At 44.6% G+C, this 22,031-nt stretch overlaps 1 protein-coding gene across 1 annotated transcript in view; it reads right to left on the minus strand.

Annotated features, from left to right (window-relative positions):
- Positions 1–19,636: 19,636 nt before the first annotated feature.
- Positions 19,637–22,031, minus strand: part of LOC126094729 (cyclin-A2) — a 34,689-nt gene continuing 32,294 nt past the window's right edge. Inside the window, exon 6 of the mRNA XM_049909277.1 lies at positions 19,637–20,030. Within this exon, the coding sequence (XP_049765234.1) occupies positions 19,982–20,030 (49 nt within the window). The 3' untranslated portion in view covers positions 19,637–19,981. The remainder of the gene's footprint in view (positions 20,031–22,031) is intronic.

Here is a 22,031-nt window from a genome sequence, read left to right on the forward strand (position 1 = left end):
ACCAGCCTCATTAAAAACTTCCTTGCACTGGCAAACTGCCAAAGCCTCTGCACTATTGAAGTCATTTACTACACCTCTAATGGCCCCGAAATGTTCATTGTAAAACAACAGATTTTCGACCGCCGTACCCCAACGAGTTACCACTGGTTTGGGAGGTAAAGGCACATTTGGTGGTTTTCTTTATAGGTCTTGATGCGAGCAGGAGCCTTTAGAAACACTTTCTTTGTAGTTGAAATAAGTATATTTTTCTAATACCCTCATTCACAAATCTGGCGATCGAAGAATGATATAATTTTTCCATCAATTAAATTTGCAATGTAACGGCCACAAGTGTCTGTAGTATCGTCAACTGAAATCCAGATTATGCCGCGCTTGAGTTCGTTTCGTATTGCTACCAGAACATTTACGTAAATTGTCGGCAAGCAATTTTTACACAGTATTGATTCATCTGGTATATTTTGATTTAAGCAATATTTGCGCAGGGAGCCTTTGACGATAGGCTTTGTAAGTTTGTGAAGACTATTATTGCTTATCCTTCACATAGATCCCTGTTAAGCCGACTTTTTTTGTTACCTTTGGACAAATCCCAGCTATTCCAACTTGCTGTTGTCAGTTGTTATCGTGGTCCTTTTTTATTTTGCACGAAACTTTTTTCTCGCGGACTCGACAGTATAAAGCAATTCTGACATATGTAAATGTTCCTGGATGGCCAACTCTCCACGAAATATTTCTTTTTTCGGGCGGCATGGCGCACATCACATTACACGTCGTAAACACGTTCACCTGTGTATAAGCAAATAGAAAGGTAAACTGAAACGATGGATGTGCGGCTAAAAGCTTCCATAGTTTAATTTAACTATTGCCAACGCGTACGGAATGACAGTGGAGATTAACTGGGGGCACGGGCGTATGAGCAATGACTCTGCCTGTTCCGGTTCCTCTTTTGTAATGATTTCGGGAACAATTCCTGAAGCACGGTATGCAAACCCCATTTCGCAAATTTTTAGAAAATCATCCCAGAAAGGCTCTGTAATGTATCTTATTATTATTATTTCTTTTCTTTCCTCCCCCATTCTTTTCTTTATATATAAAACAAAACAAGTAGAGATATGCTCTTGAATTTTTTAATTTCTTTATATTCATCTGTGTGTAGCGGGCGGACGTATTAAGAGTTCCGCCACACTAATATTGTTCAGAAATATGTATTCTAATTGGACATTAAAGAAGTGTGCTGAACGTTATATGGGAGACGAATTATATTAAGGGGCTCTGGAAAGGGTCAAAATCATGAAAAGTTCAATTTTTACTTTTTTGCGTTTTCTGAATCTGCAGACTATTACCTTTTAATAGATATATAATTTATTCAATTCCGAAGACTACAACTATTTTTAATTTTTTTTTTAAATGTGTTCTACATGGGCGTGACCCACTGTGGCGCTGTTAAACTGTGTTATTATTAACGTCCGTGTTCATCACGTACATTTTAGTGATGTGAGATAAAGTATGTGTTGTGGCTAACCTGTGATGATTCAATATATATCGCTGGTGTGATTGTCGATTGTTTCATGTTTATTTACACTTTCGTTATCTCGAAAATATTCGTAATTAATTCTGTTTCTTGAGTCTCTGTTTTGTTGAAGTATAATAATGAGTAAAAGTAAAGTTATTAGAAACCCTCTGAAGGCTTTTAAGAAAAGGAGAAATGTTGGAAAGCCAAAGGTATGTGTTATTACTATAAACAATATAGACGATAACCAAGTGAGTGAACCTAACCTCTCAAGTACACCTGCCCATAGCAGTCAAAGTGGGAAAGAAAATACTTCACAGAAGAAGCTTTTGGTTCAATGAGTGAAAACTATGTTTTATGGGCGAATCGGATGTGAATGAAATATTTGATATGTCGGTTCTCAAAGGAATTTTTTCAAACTGTGTAAGATGTATTCATTGTAGTGAAGTTGGTCTGGAACTCTCCATAATAAAGCATGTAGGACTTGCTAGTGAAATACAACTGAAATGTGATAAGTGTTCATACATGACCACCTTTTGGAACAGTGTTGCAGTAACTGCAACTGAAGAAAATGGTAGCAAAATCTACGAACACAACATTAGATTTGTTTATTCCTTGCATTCAGTTGGTAAGGGTGCTACTGCAGGTGCAATTTTCTGTGGCATCATGAATCTTCCAAATCCCCCAACCAAGTTTACGACCTATAATAAATTAATAGGGTCTAAAGTAGAAGATGTCTGTATAGAATCTATGAAGAACGCTGTGGAGGAGGCAGTAATGGAAATTAATGGTAACAGAGATTTGACTGCAGCATTCGATGGTACCTGGCATAAACGGGGACACACATCTCTTCATGGTGTAGTATCTGCCACCAGTATGTATACAGGGAAAGTTTTAGATGTAGCAGTAATATCAAAGTATTGTAGATGTCCACAAAAATATAAAGGTACACATGAAAATAATTGCAAAGCTAACTATAGTGGCAGTAGTGAAGGAATGGAAGTGGCTGGTATTGCCAGTATATTCCAGCATTCTGAGGCGTGTGATAAAGTGCGATATGTTAATTACCTTGGTGACAGTGATTCTAAAAGTTTCAAACATGTTCAAGGACTGAAGCCCTATGGTGATGATGATGTAGTGCAGAAATTTGAGTGTATTGGACACGTACAGAAGCGAATAGGAACAAGACTTGGGCGACTGAAAGCTTCGTACAAAAAACAAAAACTCAGTGATGGTAAAGGGTTGGATGGGAAGGGAAGGTTAACTGACAGTGTAATTGACAAAATACAGAACTATTATGGAATGGCTATTAGGCAAAATACACAAAGTGTCGACGAAATGAAGAAGGCTGTTTGGGCTCTTTTTTTTTTTTCATACTTCTTCAACTGATGAAAATCCCCAACATAGCTTGTGTCCCAAAGAAGAAGACAGTTTTTGTAAATATAACAAAGGATTGCTAACTGGTGAAGTGTACACTCATAAGCATAGTCTACCTCATGCAATAATGGAGGTGATAAAACCTATTTTCAGAGACTTAGCAGCACCTGAACTGTTGAAAAAGTGTATTCACGGAAAAACTCAAAACCCCAATGAAAGTGTAAATAGTGTTATATGGTCGAGAATCCCCAAGACTGTATTTGTTGGAATAGAAACACTTCACTTTGGTGTGTATGATGCTGTTGCGACTTTCAATGATGGCAACATTGTAAGGTGCAAGGTATTTAGAAATATGGGAATGAAGATAGGTTCTAACATGGTACGAGCGATGCTTGCTTTAGACAAGGAATGCCTTCGGGCTGCAGACAGGGCTGTAAAGAGTCTAGAAATACAAGCAAGAGTAAACAGGAGGAGGAACAAGAGGAAGCTGGAGGAGGAGTTTGCAGAGGATGAAGATAATCCATCCTATGGACCTGGAATGCACTAAAAAGTTAATCCAATCTTTGTCGCTCGATTCCCAAAACTTTTATTTTCTCATACTAATTACATGTTTTCTAAGGATCTTCCAAACATATTTGTTTCAAACTTTCAGTAAATGTTACACAATACCTTCTGCATAATTTAACACAGCCTTTTTCCAAAAAAAACTGTATATTTTTGAATATATAAATAAAAAATTGCAAAAACATGTTGTGAATTTTCATTACAATTGAAAAAAAATCATCTTTAATAACAACTAAAATTTTGTAAATCCCTGTGTTAAGTTGTAGCCCATATTCCAATAAATAATCTGTAAAAAGTTCAACTTCCTACCTCAAATACTTTGTGAGGAAAGATGATTTTTATAAGTGTTATTTTAACATTGCAAGTATAGGGCATTCTGGAGCCCCTTAAGAGGGTCGAAGCAGACGAGAATAATTTGCGTGAGCAGAGGAGGGGCGATCCGGAACCATTGTTGTCATAACCAGCTTTATGCACAATGGTGATAACAAGAAGTACGTAAATTTAAATGGTGAATGTTGATCTTAAATGTATTGAATATTGAAGGTCTGTTGATATTAGTGGCAGTTAAAGTTCACTCAGGATATGTGTACCTTCCAATTTCTTTCAAAATTTCCATTTTAATTATTTAAGCAGCAATTTATTAATCGGTTTCCATTATATATTACATTTTATGTCCCCCCACCACTATTCAGCTCCCTCCCTAACTTCTACCAGAAAGCATTCAGGAAATATCAGCGTTCTAAATGTACCGATTTTCCGTGTGACTGGTGCTCTTCCTCGTAACTGATATGTACAGGTTCGACTTCGAGATATAATGCACGCACTAGCTACCATGTTTTTTTTCTTATTTGTCTTGCATATTTCAACACTTTTCATGCATATTTTAAGGTCTTTATGACGCATATAATCCGGTCTCTAGCACAGTAGCTTAGCTAGAGTGAGTTGCCGGCACATACATTAGCTCGTCTTCCTGCACCACTGTGCCATAGCAGATGCATATGCCCTGACGACTATTCCCAGTGTGCTTCGCGGCAGGGGGCAATGGGCAATGTGTTCCTGCTGGGTATTCATTGCTTATATTTTATCAGCTTCTGTCCGCGACTTCGTTCGCCTAATATGGACCAAATATCACGGGATTCTTTTATTGGTATGCAAGTATCCTATGTCTCATCCAGGTTGCACACTATCCTTGTGCAAAGTTTCAACCAAATCCAGCCAGTAGTTTTTGCGTGAAATAATGTTGCAAAACTTAATTTTTCCTTGACTGAAAAAAGCAAACCCCCTAATGGCGTGAGTGAACAGTGTGTGTTCACTGTTGAACTTTGAGGATGCAGTCTTCTAGACTTCCTCTTCCTGGCTTTCGAAAAACTCGTTTTCCATGCCTTGCCTCAAACCAGTCATAAGCATAAGGCCGTCAACATCATTTTTCACAATGACCACACTTCCAAAATCGTTGCTTCTTGAAATGGCAGATGTTACAGTTATAACATCAGCATGTTATGCCTGGCCCATCTCACTGTTACATTCTCAAAATTCCTTTTTAAGCGAGCTGAAGTAATTTTGTTCCATTCATTGTACAAATACTTGTCCTGAGAAACTTGGTTTACAAAAAATTAAAAACATACGCAATCTAGTTTGTTGTGTTTTAAGGTGCAAAAACAACCAGGATCATATGTGCCCAGAACTGTAGAGCACAAAGACAAAGAGAGGTGTCAAAAACGACATGTTAATCCCAATCAATGGAAGAGAGCTAAAACCAAGGACATGGAGAAAGGTCTACAAAATATGCCATAGAGAGACAAATGTCCTGAACTAAAAAATAAAAGACTTTCGCCATATTGCTACGACAGATGAAAAGTAAAACCCAGTGGACAGTTCATGTGTCTTTCACTAAAAATGCCGATAACTCAGACAGGAAACACAAACAAGTACGTAAGTGGTTAAAAAAAAAGGCATTCTGTTAGGAAACGGTGGACCGTCTCAGAGTAAGCATACAGTGTTGGGGGAACACCACTTAACAAATGGCGACGGCTAAAAAAGGCAGTGCCCGATATGCAACCTAGCTAAAATGATATCCTCACGGCAAGAGGGCCGATAGGAGGTTGTCCAAGCCACTGGGAGAGGCTTAATAACCCGGAGCTTGTACCCATGAAGGGACAATGAGTGGCGATGCAAAAGTGACCCCACCTGCTGACAGAAGGCAACACACATATCATCAGAGGGAATTTAAGAACTAGTGGGCTGAGATAGGAGGACTGCAGCCTTAGCAGTAGTGTCCTCAGTGATACTTCCCGGGGAACAGATCGAACTACCCTCCTCCATTTGTACTGCTCCCTTGTCCGTTCAAAACTAGACTGTGGGTGTCGTTTACACATCTGCACGTCCGTTCCTCTTACACCATCTCAATACCATCCACCATCGCAGCATCCGTTTGGCCACTGGCACTTTTAACAAAATGGCACCGAGCACTATGAGACTTAACATCTGAGGTCATCAGTCCCCTAGACTTCGAACTACATAAACCTGACTAACCTAAGGACATCACACACATCCACACAAGGATGCCAGTCCTGTCAGACTGATGTGGCCACGAGTCCTCATAAACATCACAATGGTTCCATCAAGAGCCAGCAAGTGACAGATTTCGTGGACCTGTTGCACTAAGGCATGAATGGTGTACAGCACACAGAGGCTTTGAAGGGCACTGAGAGAGTCAGTTCAGATGATCCAATTGAAAAGCCTGTGTCACCAGACATTTTGCGTGGTCTAATACAGGGTGAAGAGCTCTGCTATAAATACTGAGCAGTGTTCCGGAAGCCGATACTGAGAAACATTGCTCCCAATGGCGTTGGCACACCCAAAAACACGGTCATTCCAAGAGCCATCAGTGGACACAAAGGTACTATCACGAAGTTCCGTGCGAAGGTCGTGAAACTTAAGGCAATAGAGTGAGGTTGGAGTAGTGTCTTTAGGTAGTGAATGAAGGCCAAGGCTGCTGCACAAAGCCAAGGTGGTGAAGGATTCACACCCAAGGAGAAAGTGGCAGGTAGCGTGAAGTTAAGCTGCCAGAGCAAGAGCCGAAAGCGAACTCGAGGAGGCAACAGAGAAGAGGGGCACGCCCCGTACTGGAGATCAAAGGAGTCATCAAGGGAGGTGGCATAGGGTGGGTGGTCATGCATGGCAGATATATGGCATGCACAGCTACAGAAAAGAAAGTCTCAGTGGTAGGACGACAGTAGTTCGGCAGCTTCTTTATACAAACTCTGAACTGGGCTAGTGTTAAAGGTAGCTGGCCAGGGTAGCTGAGCAGTTCTAGGCGCTTCAGTCTGGAACCATGCTGCTGCTACGGTCACAGGTTCGAATCCTGCTTCGGGCATGGATGTGTGTGATGTCCTTAGGTTTGTGTAGTTCGAAGTCTAGGGGACTGATGACCTCAGATGTTAAGTCCCATAGTGCTCAGAGCCATTTTGTTAAAGGTGCCAATGGCCAAACGGATGCTGCAATGGTGGATGGTATTGAGATGGTGTAAGAGGAACGGACGTGCAGATGCATAAACGACACCCACAGTCTAGTTTTGAACGGACAAGGGAGCAGTACAAATGGAGGAGGGTAGTTCGATCTGTTCCCCAGGAAGTATCACTGAGGACACGAAGGACTCTGGGGGACCACATACAGCGGGCTATCAGGTAGGACACATGGGAGGACTAAGAAAGTTTCCTATCGAGTATGAGCCCTAGGAATTTTGTAGTTTCAGTGAATGGAACAGCAACACGGGAAGATGTAAAGACGGTGGAAGGAATGGCCAGAAATTCAGTGGAGAAACAAAAGCCATGAGGGAAAACGATTGAGACATCTTTGAAGACAGTGCTCATTGAGACAAGTGAACTGCAATAGACAGCAAAATTGTCAACGAAAAGAGAGCCTCATAGTAAAGGCAGCATTGTACCAGTGACAATTCTGAGCAGAGAAGGGTATCACCCGAGCCTCCTCCGCTTGTTTCCTATGGAGGAAGGCAGGGTGACAGTGGGAGGAGCTCGAAATCTCCGCAAATGTTGGCCCAAGGTGTTCGAGATAGCAACTGGGTCCACTATGACATCGTCTGCTGTCAGACTGGAAATTGGGGAATGGATATTGGGTCCCAGAGAGCTGTCCAAAGTTGGCCCACAAAATGGAAGAGGAAGTGAAACTGTTAAAAGAAGTAGTGAATGAAATCCAGCTAGCTTTCTTGCTATCCTGAAGAATGTGACAACACTGTACACAAAACTGTTTATAATAAAGCAGTTTGCCATCATAGGATGACAGTTAAAAACGCGGAGAGCATGTCTCCATGCGCCAATTGCGTCACGGCATACCTCACTCCACCAAGGGACTGGGACACAGCACGGTGTAGAAGTAGTGCGAGGAATGGAATGTTCTGCAGCGTTAATGATAACATTTCTAAGATATTCTACCTGGTCATCACAACTGGGGAAATGTTGTTCGCTGAAGGTCGCCAGGGGGGAGTAAAGCCTCCAGTCGGCCTAGTAAGCTGCTGTTTGAATGTGCACATAACTGGGGTAGGAGTCAGCAAGTGGATAGCACACAGGAAATGGTCGCTCAAGTAGATGTCAGAGAATGGACGAGTCTAGACAATGGGCAAGCGGGGCAGTGCAGAAAGATAGGTCCAAATGGGAATAAGTGTGCGTAGAGTCTGAAAGGAATGTGAGTGTTTCTTTGTTAAGGCAGAGGAGGTCAAGTCGATTAAGAGGGTCAGCCAAGAGGACACCTCTCAGATTGGTTCTGGGAGAACCGGAAAGGGGATGGTGCGCATTGTCACATACCAGCAAAGAGGATTGAGGTAGTTGCCCAGTAAGCTGGAGGAAGTCTGCCCTCTGCCCTGGTGACATCAAATGATGGAGGGATGTAAATGGAACAAAGGAAAAAAGTCAAGTGAGGAAGGAAAAGGCGAACTGCAACAGCTTGGAGCCGGGTAGTCAGGGAGATAGGTTGACTGCGAATGTCATCCCCTATGAGCAGCATGACTCCCCCCAATGAGTTGGAATGCCATTCTCAGGAGATAGGTCAAAACAGACAGAAGAAAGGAAAGAGCTCAAAGTAGTTGTGAGGATCCAATTTTGTTTCTTGGAACACACGGACAATGCAACTAAGAGCAGCCACAAATCCACTTTGTTTGATCAAGTACTATGAATGTTCCATTAAAGGAGAGTCATAATGAGGAAAGAGGAGGAGGAGGAGGAGGAAAATAATGGAGGGGTATCACCTTGGCAGATGCCAAGTGCCAGCCTTCAAAGACTCACTGCTACAGGGCGCAGAGGCTGGAAAATCCTGCCCACCGGCAATACGGAGTTCAGCTGGGCAAAGGTGTCAGGTGATCGAAGAGGATCTCCAAGTTGCCAAAGGAGAAGACTGTTTCCCTTTGTTTGACTTCTTGGAGCCTTTCCAATTGCCAGTGGAAGACTCAGACGTTTGTAGGTTGGAGGGGTGTAGGAAGTCTTCGCGGGAGTATTCCTTCTATCATTTCTGGCCTGCCAGTTGTGAAGTTAGTGACTTCGTCCTGGGAGGTAAATGTTTGGTGGCTTGTTGCACAGCTGGACAAGGAGACGGCGATGCTACCATGATGCTGAGTGATTTCACAATTGCAGTGCTGAATTTGAGGTCGCATGTCTGCTTGGACAGGTCCTTCATGTAGCAAGAACAGTACTGCAAGTGCCGGATGGTAGTATACAGGGTTTGCTACTAGCCAATAACTTGCACGCGGTAGGGCACTTTTTCCTTTCTCCAGATCTCCTGGACAGTCCACCCATCAAGATTAAGGGCACAATCTAGAGGGGCAGTGGCATGGTGGCCATTGCAGTTGATACAGTGGGAAGAAGGTGGACAATCACCCTTGTGCACACCACTGCCACAGGTTACACAATTAGCCAGGTATCAACAAGACATTCAAATGCAATTGAAACGACAACACTGGTAGAAATGCATCAGGTTCTGAATGTACGGTCGGACCATTATTTTTTTTTTATTTTTAAGAGCGGTTAGGGGCACTAAGGGTGCATCTAACTCTTTCATCACCCGATGGGTGGCAATGTCACTCCGATGATAGATGCACGATTCGATTTCTGCCTCGGATAGACCATCAAGCAGCCCAGTGTAAACACCACTGCAGGAAGTTCTCATAATTAAATTTCCCCCAAGACATTTGAGTTTTATCTACCACAGGAAGAATTCAGAGTTCTATGGGCCTTGACATAAATATGACAGCTGTTGAGAAGCAAAGCGGCAAGCAGTTGTGCTTCAGAATCACCGAAAGCCAAATGCCATTGAATAAACGAGAGGATTTCACAGGACCTGCAATTGCATTGACACTTTTAAAGGACTGACAGTTTTCAGTATGCAAAAACATGAGCAACTGTTGTGCAGCTGGGAGGGTCTTTGAATCGGAGCTTCTTTCCATTTAGGTTTGTAGACATTGACTCATTGCGAGAACATCCACCACAATTGTCAGTGTCTCTGATGGTGCGCTCCTTCCAACTGCGAATCCACCTCAGAGGGGGTTGCACCTGCCTTTGGTGATTGTTCACACCTCCTGAACACCTGACAGGGACCAATTGGCAATTTGGGAAGGTAGAGTTCAGCACCCTGGTTCCGGCCTGTACCAGGGGTTACCTGTGAAACCTACCTGTTGACCCGGGGCTGGGAATTGTGTGTTACCCAGTCACATGCTACACGTCAGACGCGTGGGCCGGCCTTCAGGAGCCTCAAACATCCAAGCAGAGGAAGGATAGGAAAAGGTGAACAAAGAAAGGAAAAAAGGAATGAAAAACAGTGGTGACACTGTTCTTATGTCAGCTTCTGAAAGTGTGGAACACATTTCCAAAAACACCCCTGACATTTTCACCAAGGGACAGGAACAGGACAGCAGGAGGATACACATACATCATGGAAGGGAAAAGATGCTGCAAAGGCTGGGGCCCCACACGGTAGCCAAGCATGAACCCACCAAAGAGCAGTGAGCCCCCTGGGGGAAAGGGGGGGGGGGATGTGGATGTGCAATCTGTGCCGCACAGTAAGCTGTTCAGGTACAGCATGTAACGTAACATACAGTGTGGGGCAAATAGAAGTGGCCCAGATGAGTGGATACAATTGGATATGAATGTATGCATATAATCACACCCCCAGCAGGAGGGAGCAACAGCACATACAGCTGACCGAACCTTTGAACACATTTATGAAATCTTCACACCTGACAGTTGTTAGAAGTCAGTCTGGTTGCAGCCCTTGCTAGCCTGTCAGGTCACCTTATCTGTCCGTGTGCAATTGTTTTGTGTGGGTAGTCCTCAAGTCTTAAGTGTATTGCAACAACCCTTAGTCTTCAAGAACTGCAGCAGAACATTTCGGATGAGGCTATAGCAATTCCAGCAATCACCTTCAATCTGCCTTCAGGAACCTGCTGTTTTTTTTTTTTGTTTTTTTTTTTTGTGTTTTAGGGCGCACAACTTCAATGGTCATTAGCACCCTGACGATGTTAAGAATGCACCGCAAAGCACAAGTGGACAACAACAACTAAAAGGGAAAACATGATAAAAGACAGACTGACAGGCATAGGATTAAAAAACAGCATCATCAAATGTCCTGAGAGAGGTTTGTCAAAGTGATAAAACGAAGAACACGAGCAACTGCTCATGGGTCATCCACTAAAATGGCATCGAAAGTACTTGCAGGTTAAGATCTAGACGCAGTGTGTTAAAATATGGACAGGACATTAAAATGTGTCCAACCGTCAGCAAGTGCCCACATGGGCAGAATGGCGCTGGCGCAGCCGTCAGCAGATGGCGATGGCTGAACCGGCAGTGTCCAATTCTTAACCGGGCCAAAACTACCTCCTCACGCCGAGAAGGGCGTGAGAAGGACGTCCAAGCCACGGGAAGAGGTTTTAAGGCCCGAAGCTTGTTGTCTGTAAGTGCAGCCCAATCGGCATGCCACAGCGACACAATGCGCCGACAAATGACCCTGCTAAAATCGGACGAAGGGACACAACAAGAAGCTGTCCGAGGCTGGAGGACCGCAGCCTTGGCCGCGGCATCTGCAGCTTCGTTCCCAGGGATACCGACATGGCCAGGAACCCACATAAAGCTAACCGGAGAACCGACGTCCACCAGCTGCTGAAGAGAGCGTTGGATCCGGTGTACGAAAGGGTGAACCGGGTACGGATCACTGAGGCTCTGGATGGCGCTCAGGGAGTCGGAGCAGATGACATAAGCAGAATGTCAGTGGCGGCAGATGTAAAGAACAGCCTGGTAGAGGGCAAAGAGCTCAGCTGTGAAGACCGAACAATGGCCATGGAGCCGGTATTTGAAACTTTGTGCCCCGACAATAAAGGAACACCCGACCCCGTCATTGGTCTTAGAGTCATCTGTATAAATGAAAGTCATGTTGATGAACTTCGAACGAAGTTCCAAAAAACGGGAGTCGTAGACCGAACCGGGGGTAACCTCTTTTGGGAGCGAGCTGAGGTCAAGGTGAACGTGGACCTGAGCCTGGAGCCAAGGTGGCGTGTGGCTCTCGCCCACTCGAAAGGTTGCAGGGAGTGAAAAATTAAGGTGTTGAAGGAGGCGACGAAAGCGAACTCCAGGGGGTAGCAGGGCAGAGACATACAACCCGTATTGACGGTCGAGAGAGTCGTCAAAAAAGGAACGATAAGACGGATGGCCGGGCATTGACAGTAGCCGACAGGCATACCGACAAAGCAGTATATCGCGCCGGTAGGTGAGTGGCAATTCGCCAGCGTCAGCATGAAGACTCTCTACGGGACTAGTATAAAATGCTCCGATCGCAAGTCGTAAACCCCGATGTTGTATGGAGTTGAGGCGGCAAGATGGATGGCCGTGCAGAGGAGTATACGAAGCTCCCATAATCCAGCTTGGAGCGGACGATCGACCGATATAGACGAAGTAGGACAGTTCGATCCGCTCCCCACGACATACCACTGAGAACACGGAGGACATTTAAAGAACGGGTACAACGGGCGGCCAAATATGACACATGACCAGCTGTTTCCTGTCAAATGTAAGGCCTAAAAATTTGGTTGTCTCCACGATTGGGAGAGCAACGGGACCGAGTCGTAAGGACGGTGGGAGAAACTCTTTGTAGCGCCAGAAGTTAATACAGACCGTCTTCTCGGCAGAAAAACGGAAGCCATTGGCGACACTCCAGGAGTAAAGACGGTCAAGAGAACGCTGAAGACAGCGCTCCAGGACACGTGTACACTGCGCGCTGCAATAGATGGTAAAATCGTCCACAAAAAGGGAGCCTGATACATCAGCTGGGAGGCAATCCATTATTGGATTGATCGCGATGGCGAAGAGAGCGATGCTCAAAACTGAGCCCTGTGGCACCCCATTCTCCTGGCGAAAGGTGTCGGACAGGACAGAACCCACACGTACCCTGAACTGTCGATCGATTAAAAAGGAACGAATAAAAAGAGGGAGGCGACCGCGAAGGCCCCATGTATGCATGGTGCGGAGAATGCCCGCCCTCCAACAGGTGTCGTAAGCCTTCTCCAAATCAAAGAACACAGCCGCGGTCGGGCGCTTCCGCAAGAAGTTATTCATAATGAAGGTTGACAAGGTAACCAGATGGTCAACAGCAGAGCGGCGCCTACGAAATCCACATTGTACATTGGTAAGTAGGCATCGAGACTTGAGCAGCCAAACCAATCGAGAGTTAACCATTCGCTCCATCACTTTACAGACACAGCTGGTAAGCGAGATAGGTCGATAACTGGAAGGCAAGTGCTTGTCCTTCCCCGGCTTAGGAATCGGGACAACAATAGACTCGCGCCAGCATGCGGGAACATGTCCCTCAATCCAGATGCGATTGTATGTACGAAGAAGAAAACCTTTACCCGCAGGACAAAGGTTCTTCAGCATCTGAATACGAATAGAATCAGGCCCTGGAGCGGAGGACCGTGATCGGCCAAGTGCGTTTTCGAGTTCCCGCATGGTGAATGGGGCATTATAACTTTCACAATTCGAGGAGCGGAAGTCAGGTGGCCTAGCCTCCTCTGCCTGTTTGCGGGGGAGGAAGGCAGGGTGGTAATGAGCGGAGCTCGAAACCTCTGTGAAAAAGCGGCCGAAGGCATTGGAGACAGCCTCAGGGGCCACAAGGACGTCATTCGCGACCTTCAAGCCAGAAACTGGGGAGTGGACCTTAGTGCCAGATAGCCGGCGCAGGCTACCCCAGACAACAGAAGAAGGAGTAAAACTGTTGAAGGTGCTTGTGAAAGCAGCCCAGCTGGCTTTCTTTAATAATACGACGACACTGAGCACGTAATCGTTTATAATTAATACAATTCGCCACTGTAGGGTGGCGTTTAAAGGTGTGTAAAGCATGTCGACGAGCACGTAAAGCGTCTCTACATGCTGCGGTCCACCAGGGGACCGGTACGCGACGTGGAGAAGAAGTAGGGTGAGGGATGGAATATTCAGCAGCAGCGAGAATGACTTCCGTGAAGTGTGCGACCTGACGATCGCAGCTTGTGAAGGTTTGATCCTGAAAGGTCGCCCTGGAAGAGAAGAGCCCCCAGTCTGCCTTGGAGATGGTCCAACTAGAGGAGCACGGAGAGGGAGTATGCTGCAGGAGATGGATAACACACAGGAAGTGGTCGCTCGAATATGTATCAGCAAGTGCATACCACTCAAACCGGCGTGCAAGTTGGGGAGTACATATAGAGAGGTCTAAATGGGAATAGATGTGAGATGTGTCCGAAAGAAAAGTAGGGGCGCCAGTATTGAGGCAGACAAGATTGAGCTGTTTGAAAAGGTCTGCTAACAAGGAGCCCCTTGGGCAGGATGCTGGAGAGCCCCAAAGGGGATGGTGGGCATTGAAGTCTCCAGTTAACAAAAATGGTGCAGGTAGCTGAGCAATAAGTTGCATCATGTCTGCCCTGGTAACGGCAGATGACGATGGAGTGTAAACGGTACAAAAGGAAAACGTAAAAGTGGGGAGAGTAATGCGGATGGCAACTGCCTGCAGGCCGGTGTGCAACGTGATGGGATCGTAGTAAATATCATCCCGGACCAGCAACATAACCCCTCCATGAGCTGGGACACCTACCACAGGGGGTAGGTCAAAACGCACAGAGGTGTAGCGTGCCAAGGCAATTTGATCGCATGGGCGTAGCTTCGTTTCCTGGAGGGCTACGACGAGCGGACGGTGCAAGCGGAGCAGCAACTTCAAGTCCTCTCGGTTGGAGCGAATGCTGCGAATATTCCAGTGAATAAGTGCCATCGTAAGAAAAGGAAGATGAAAAAAGGGGTCACCTCGAAGGCCGCTGAGGGCATGGCTTCGAGCGAGCACTGCCGCCGCTATCAGTAGGCGGACAGTCATCGTCCATTGGGTCCATAGGTTCATCGGCCATCTCGGGAGGATGGCCGGGAGGGGGAGCTTCCTCCGCCGGTGAACGGCCAGATGTACGGCTACCAGCGGTGCGGCCAGGCGAAACGGATGACGGCCTGGGGCGGCAACCGCTGGGTGGCGCAGGAGAAGAAATGCGCCGTGGCGGAGAAGGAGAACTGTGCTTCCTATGAGCTTTTTTGGAAGGACGTTTGGTGGAAGTACCGGTCGAAGGCTGGGAGGTCGAGGAACGTAGGAAGTCTGCACGGGATGGTTCCTTCTTGAAGGCCCGTGCATCGGACTTCGGGGTCTTCATCTTAGCAGAAGCTGATGAAGGGGCCGGTGCCTGTGGGGTGATGGGAGGAAGAGGAGACGTCGACCGCGCGATCTTAGCACTGGCCGAACGGACAACCGTGGTGCTGAAGGTCAGATCGCATGTCTGGGTTGCTACCTCCCTGGTAGTCCGAGGAGAGGCAAGGACAGTACTGTATTTCCCCGCTGGGAGCAGCGCGGGCTTCCTACTAGCCAATAGCTTGCGAGCAGCCGAGGTGGACACTTTCTCTTTGACCCGAATTTCTTGGATACAGCGTTCTTGCTTATAGACAGGACAGTCGCGGGACGATGCAGCATGGTCATCCTGACAGTTCACACAACGAGGAGACGGAGGTGGACAGTCATCCTCATGGGCATCCCTGCCACAAGTGACACATTTAGCCGCATTGGAACAAGACTGTCGAGTGTGATTGAAACGCTGACACTGGTAGCAGCGCGTAGGTGTCGGGACATAGAGGCGAACAGAAATAACCTCGTAGCCCGCCTTGATGCGCGATGGCAGCTTAACACTATCGAAGGTCAAGAAAAGTGTCCGGGTTGGTACAAGGTCATTGTTGACCTTTTTCATGACCCTATGGACAGCCGTCACGCCCTGCTCAGCGAGGAAAGATTGAATCTCCTCGTCAGTCAATCCGTCGAGGGAGCTAGTATAGACTACACCACGAGACGAATTCAAAGTTCAGTGGGCCTCCACCTGGACAGGGAACGTGTACAGGAGTGTGGCCCGAAGCAGTTTTTGTGCCTGAAAGGCACTCTCAGTTTCTAGTAATAAGGTACCGTTACGCAACCTGGTACAAGATTTGACAGATCCGGCTATGGCATCTACGCCCTTCTGGATAACGAAAGGGTTGACAGAGGAAAAATCCTTTCCGTCCTCAGATCGAGAAACGACGAGGAACTGTGGGGCAGGCGGTAGTACTTTTGTCACTGGTGGCTGGTCACGTTTCCGTTTTTGGGCAGAAGTCGAAAGCGATGGAGTAGAATCCATTGCGGAGGAATCCCCCATGATTGCCAGCGTCTCCGATGGCGCGCTCCTTCCTTGTGGGGACCCTCTCAGAGGGCACTCCCGCCTTAGGTGAATGTTTACACCTCAGGTCACACCTCCCGAGAAACAGACGGAGGGACCAATCGGCATGGTCAGAAGGTATCAGCTCAGGCAATCACCCCTCCCCGGGCCTGGCCTTTACCAGGGGGTACGCGCGTGCCTTACATGTCTACCCAGGGCGGGGACTTATGCGTTACCCCGTCACCGGCTACGCGTGCGAACGCGTGGGTCGGCCTTCAGGCACGCACAGGGAGGAAGGAAGAAGAGAGAGAGGGAGAAAGAGGACAGACTGTCTCAAACGCCGAGGCGGAGACCAGAGAAGGCAAGGAGAAGAAGGCAATGAGAAAGCAAGGAGAAGAAGGCAATGAGAAAGCAAGGAGAAGAAGGCAATGAGAAAGCAAGGAGAAGAAGGCAATGAGAAAGCAAGGAGAAGAAGGCAATGAGAAGAAGGCAATGAGAAGTCAAGGGAAAGAGTAAGGAAGACAGTGAGGTGGAGAAGAGCAAAGAAAGGAACCAACAAAAGGAAGGAAGAAACGAGAAGTGAAAAACCAGAAAGACCACAATTATAGGTCGTGGAACCGTCCGTCTCCGGACACAGGCGCTAACTACCCCCGTAAGGGGGATGGACTCCTTTTAGTCGCCTCTTACAACAGGCAGGAATACCTCGGGTCTATTCTAATCCCCAGACCCGCAGGGGAGGGGGGGGGGGGGGGCGACCTGCTGGCCAAGTCCCAAAAGATGAAAGGTGGTCACTCATCTGCTACAGTCTGGTTACTATTGTATTTCCTTCCCCTGCTGTGTTTCTTTGTACCCTGGAGTACTGTTCTCCACAATGAAAGCAAAAAAGCAGTCTTAATCAAATCTGTGGAGAATTTTGTGCTCTTTTAAAAAGGAAACATACCAAAGCACTAGAGGCACAAGACCTTTTTTTAAATCTGAATGAAGTCTGAAATTTTGGAAGGTTTTTTTTACCACAGAAAGTTTAGCCAAAAAATTTGCAACATAGGCTTTTTCTGACCTTTTAGACTGTCTACATACTTCATGTTTGTTATGATCTGACCTTTTCCTTGGATTCAAATCTCAAGTCTTCTGCTGTATCAACAATTAAGGATAAATCTTGTAACCACATTTTGTAAATGTCTTGTATTTACCTTTCAATAAAGACTGGCATATTTGCTGTTTCTTGCCACACGGCACAGCATTGCCAATGTACCTTAGCACAGCATGACCAAACAATGTGTGGTGTTTAGCCCACATAAGAAAGCAGAGAACTCACCAATTTGAATCAACATTTAATGATATTTGTTTCTTTTAGATACAAGTTTCAACCAACACCTTTCCACACAAAACTTCTTGATGTGTAATACAGGGTGATTCAAAAAGAATACCACAACTTTAAAAATGTGTATTTAATGAAAGAAACATAATATAACCTTCTGTTATACATCATTACAAAGAGTATTTAAAAAGGTTTTTTCACTCAAAAACAAGTTCAGAGATGTTCAATATGGCCCCCTCCAGACACTCGAGCAATATCAACCCGATACTCCAACTCGTTCCACACTCTCTGTAGCATATGAGGCGTAACAGTTTGGATAGCTGCTGTTATTTCTCGTTTCAAATCATCAATGGTGGCTGGGAGAGGTGGCCGAAACACCATATCCTTAACATATCCCCATAAGAAAAAATCGCAGGGGGTAAGATCAGGGCTTCTTGGAGGCCAGTGATGAGGTGCTCTGTCACGGGCTGCCTGGCGGCCGATCCATCGCCTCGGGTAGTTGACGATAAGGTTTCATAACTAACCTTTTTCGTAGGACTCTCCATACAGTTGATTGTGGAATTTCCAGCTCTCTGCTAGCTCTGCGAGTAGATTTTCCTGGGCTGCGAACAAATGCTTGCTGGATGCGTGCTACATTTTCATCACTCGTTCTCGGCTGTTCAGAACTTTTTCCCTTTGCACAAACACCCATTCTCTGTAAACTGTTTATACCAACGTTTAATACACCACCTATCAGGAGGTTTAACACCATACTTCGTTCGAAATGCACGCTGAACTGTCGTCGATTCACTTCTGCCGTACTCAATAACACAAAAAGCTTTCTGTTGAGTGGTCGCCATCTTAGCATCAACTGACGCTGACGCCTAGTCAACATCGCCTCAAGCGAACAAATGTACAACTAAATGAAACTATAGCTCACTTAATTCGCCGACATAGTGCTTAGCTCTGCATTGTCGTTGCAGAGTTTTAAATTCCTAAAGTTGTGGTATTCTTTTTGAATCACCCTGTACAATGCATATGATTAATCCAAGATTCCTCACAAATTTCACTTTTTCAATAACGCAGCAAATTTATTTTTTGCAGTCTTCATAGAAGCTCTATCTGTAGTTACAGGAGTTCAGTTTGACAAAAGCAGTTTGCACTTTTTCCAGGGGTGTTTAGCACAGTAACTGATCACTGCGCCAAAGTTGGGATTGCTGTTCAGTGTACAGTAAGTCTTGTTGTCTACAAACAAAATTGATTCTATAGAATTGTTAGCAAATTTGGCACAAGTTTTGCTGAGGTCTTTCTGAGGTCCAAATGTTATCAAAATTGGGATGAATGGATCTAATACTACTTTTAACTCCAGCTGCATGTCCTCCAATTGCAATTGGATTATGTTGCATCACCAGGGTCTTTACATGATCAATAACAACTTCATACATTTATGTTAAGGGCCTACCTGAACATTCATGGTTTAGTGGCCATCTGAAGATTTTGCACCACTTTGTGGTATCAATTGCTGTGTCCCCAAACACCTGTGACTTTATTAAAAAAGAAAAAATGAGGTCTGAATTTTTGAATGGCCTTAATACCACCTGAAGTTATTAGTGTAACAATGCAGCTTTTTTCCTCTTGTCCCAGATCTTTATGGTCGGACTAATTTCCTCCTGAACATTCCCAAGTTATTCGTGGAGAAAATAAAACAAGCAAGAACATTATGTAACTTTATTTTAAAAAGTTATTACAGCAATTTACTACAATATTTTCTTACCACAGTAAGACGTTAAGCAGCACTGGGAAAGTGACATTTTAAAAATACATGCTACATATATACAAATAGTATTGAGGTAAACCTCTTAACTGTACACCCATGCAAAAACCACACAACCACACACACACACAACCACACACACACACACAACCACACACACACACACACACACACACACACACAACCACACACACACACACACAACCACACACACACACACACAACCACACACACACACACACAACCACACACACACACACACAACCACACACACACACACAACCACACACACACACAACCACACACACACACACAACCACACACACACACAACCACACACACACACAACCACACACACACACAACCACACACACACACAACCACACACACACAACCACACACACACAACCACACACACACAACCACACACACACACAGAAATTTACATCATAAATATTCCTTGTGTAAAAGGAGCAAAGACAGCAGTCCTTCAGATCATTGTAAAACATTAAAGCTGAATACAAAAAGTGAGCCAATAAAGGTTTCTAAATGTCAAAATACACAACTAAAAACAATGTGAGTGTATTGTGTAAATAAATGAATATGAAATATCACAGACTGTGAAACACAGATCTCATCTGGGCAGCTGTATGAATTAAAAATTAACCTCAGGTATTTGTACATTTATTATTTTCACGTGCTTTTAAGGAAGTCCTCAGTAGCTGTGAAAACTCAGCATATGGGTGCATCCCTAGGTGCAAGTAGAGAGACACAATGCCACCTGAAAAAAAACCAAAGGTAAAATATCAGATCATACAGACTGGCAATTTACATTCCAAGAAATTGTCTATAGGTTTTTTTTAGACAAAGCAAACAATTTTGTGTCAGTACTAGTGTTTTATGATCAAAACATTTCCAGTTATGTTTGTATTAGAAAAAGAGAACTTACTGAAAAGTGAGAACCAATTTCCCTACTATTTTATTCACTAACTTAAAGACACGGACATAAAAAAAACTATTTTATTAGTGCATTTAGACAAATGCAAACTTCTACAGTCTGCTTTCTAAATTGGGGCAGTGAAGTATGCACTCTTCATCTACACAATTACTCTGCAATTGCAAAAGTGCCTGGCAGAGGGTTTGTCAAACCCCTTTCAAGTTATTTCTCTACCCGCTCACTCTAACAACATGGGGAAAAACTCATTCAAATCATCCTGTGCGAGCTCTGATAGCGGCTATCAACAAAATAGTCATGCATTGTAAGAAGAAAGATGGTGATTGAAATTTCAAGAGGAGATCCTGCTGCAAAGCAATATGCCTTTGGTTGTCACTTCAATTTATGCATCATCTGTGGCACTCTCCCGTATTTCACTATAATAGAAAACAAGCTGCTGCTCTTTGAACTTTTTTGAAGTTCTCCGGCAGTCCTATCTGAAGCAGGACCTACACTGCACAGTAATACTCCAGAACAGGACAGGCAAGCATAGTGTAGTGTAGGCAGTCTATTACACCTGTTTTATTTTCCACATGTTCTACCAATGAATTCTTTGGTTTGCCTTCCTCAACATTATCTATGTGAGTATTGCAATTTAAGTTATTTGTAATTGTAATCCCTAAAAATTTAGTTGACTTAACAGTCTGGATTTGTGAGACTTATTGGGCAACCGAAATGTAGCGTGACTAAATAATCAAAAGTTATCCACATACATACCAAAAGAACAATTCCCACACCATAGAGATATCTTGTCTAAATGATTGTTCTTTTGATGACTATTAGGCAGTAAATGAGGCCTCTGCAAACAACCTGAGAGGGCCACTCAGATTGTCTCCTATATATGATCAGTAACAGCATAGAGTAACATCCTTGAAACACTGTTTTTTTTCTTATTGTGTTCTATGATTATCCATCAATTACTAAGAACTGTGACATTTTTGGCAGGCAATTTTCTTGTGCTGTGTACTGAAATTGATTCTACATTTCAAATTTACAGAATGCTTCAAAAACTTCATATGTCAATTCAGCAACAAATGCTTATATGGGGCTGGGCAGAGCACCACTTGTACGAAGCTAATTAAATTTGTTTCAATTTATCACCGATACCTGTAAAAGACTTATCTTTATTTTTTATTACACCGTTTGTAAATAGTTTCAATGAAAAATCTGAGTGTGCAATGTGGTTGTAACTAAAATTTCCTCTACTTGACAAGGTCACCATGGAAACATGATTTTAAGACAATGAAACTCTGTGGAAACATTTTTAAGACAATATGGAAGACAGAACAGATCAAGCATTGAAAGAAACATGAAAGTAACATTTATTAACTGCATATCCTGTTTACATTCCAGGTTACAAATGTTGCTTAATGTGACTGCTATCTGCATCAGCCTGATATGCTCTGGAGTATTCTATTACTGCCCGAAAGAATGGTTAACCATGGAATTTTTAGTTGTCATGACATCTTGTGCACTACTTAAAATCTCACTATGGGGTCACCAACCTCAGCCAAGGGAACATTTACTCCAGTTTGTAGCACAGTTAACCAATGTCCTCTCCCAGTAGCAACTTGTCAGAATACAGACCCATATTTCTATAATGCATCTATACTCGTGAAGAGCAGCAGCACGATTGCAGCTTTATCGAAACAGCTTTATGAGTGAAGCTCTACTCACCTTGCCCAGGCTCATGCTGACACTAACCGTCATGCACAGTTACATGTGTTTCAATCTCATGTCTACACTAGTACCAAAGTCTAATGCTAAGTCACGACTAATCATACCAAC

This window comes from Schistocerca cancellata, chromosome 8 (genome assembly GCF_023864275.1).
Source record: "Schistocerca cancellata isolate TAMUIC-IGC-003103 chromosome 8, iqSchCanc2.1, whole genome shotgun sequence".
NCBI classification, from domain to species: Eukaryota; Metazoa; Arthropoda; class Insecta; order Orthoptera; family Acrididae; genus Schistocerca; species Schistocerca cancellata.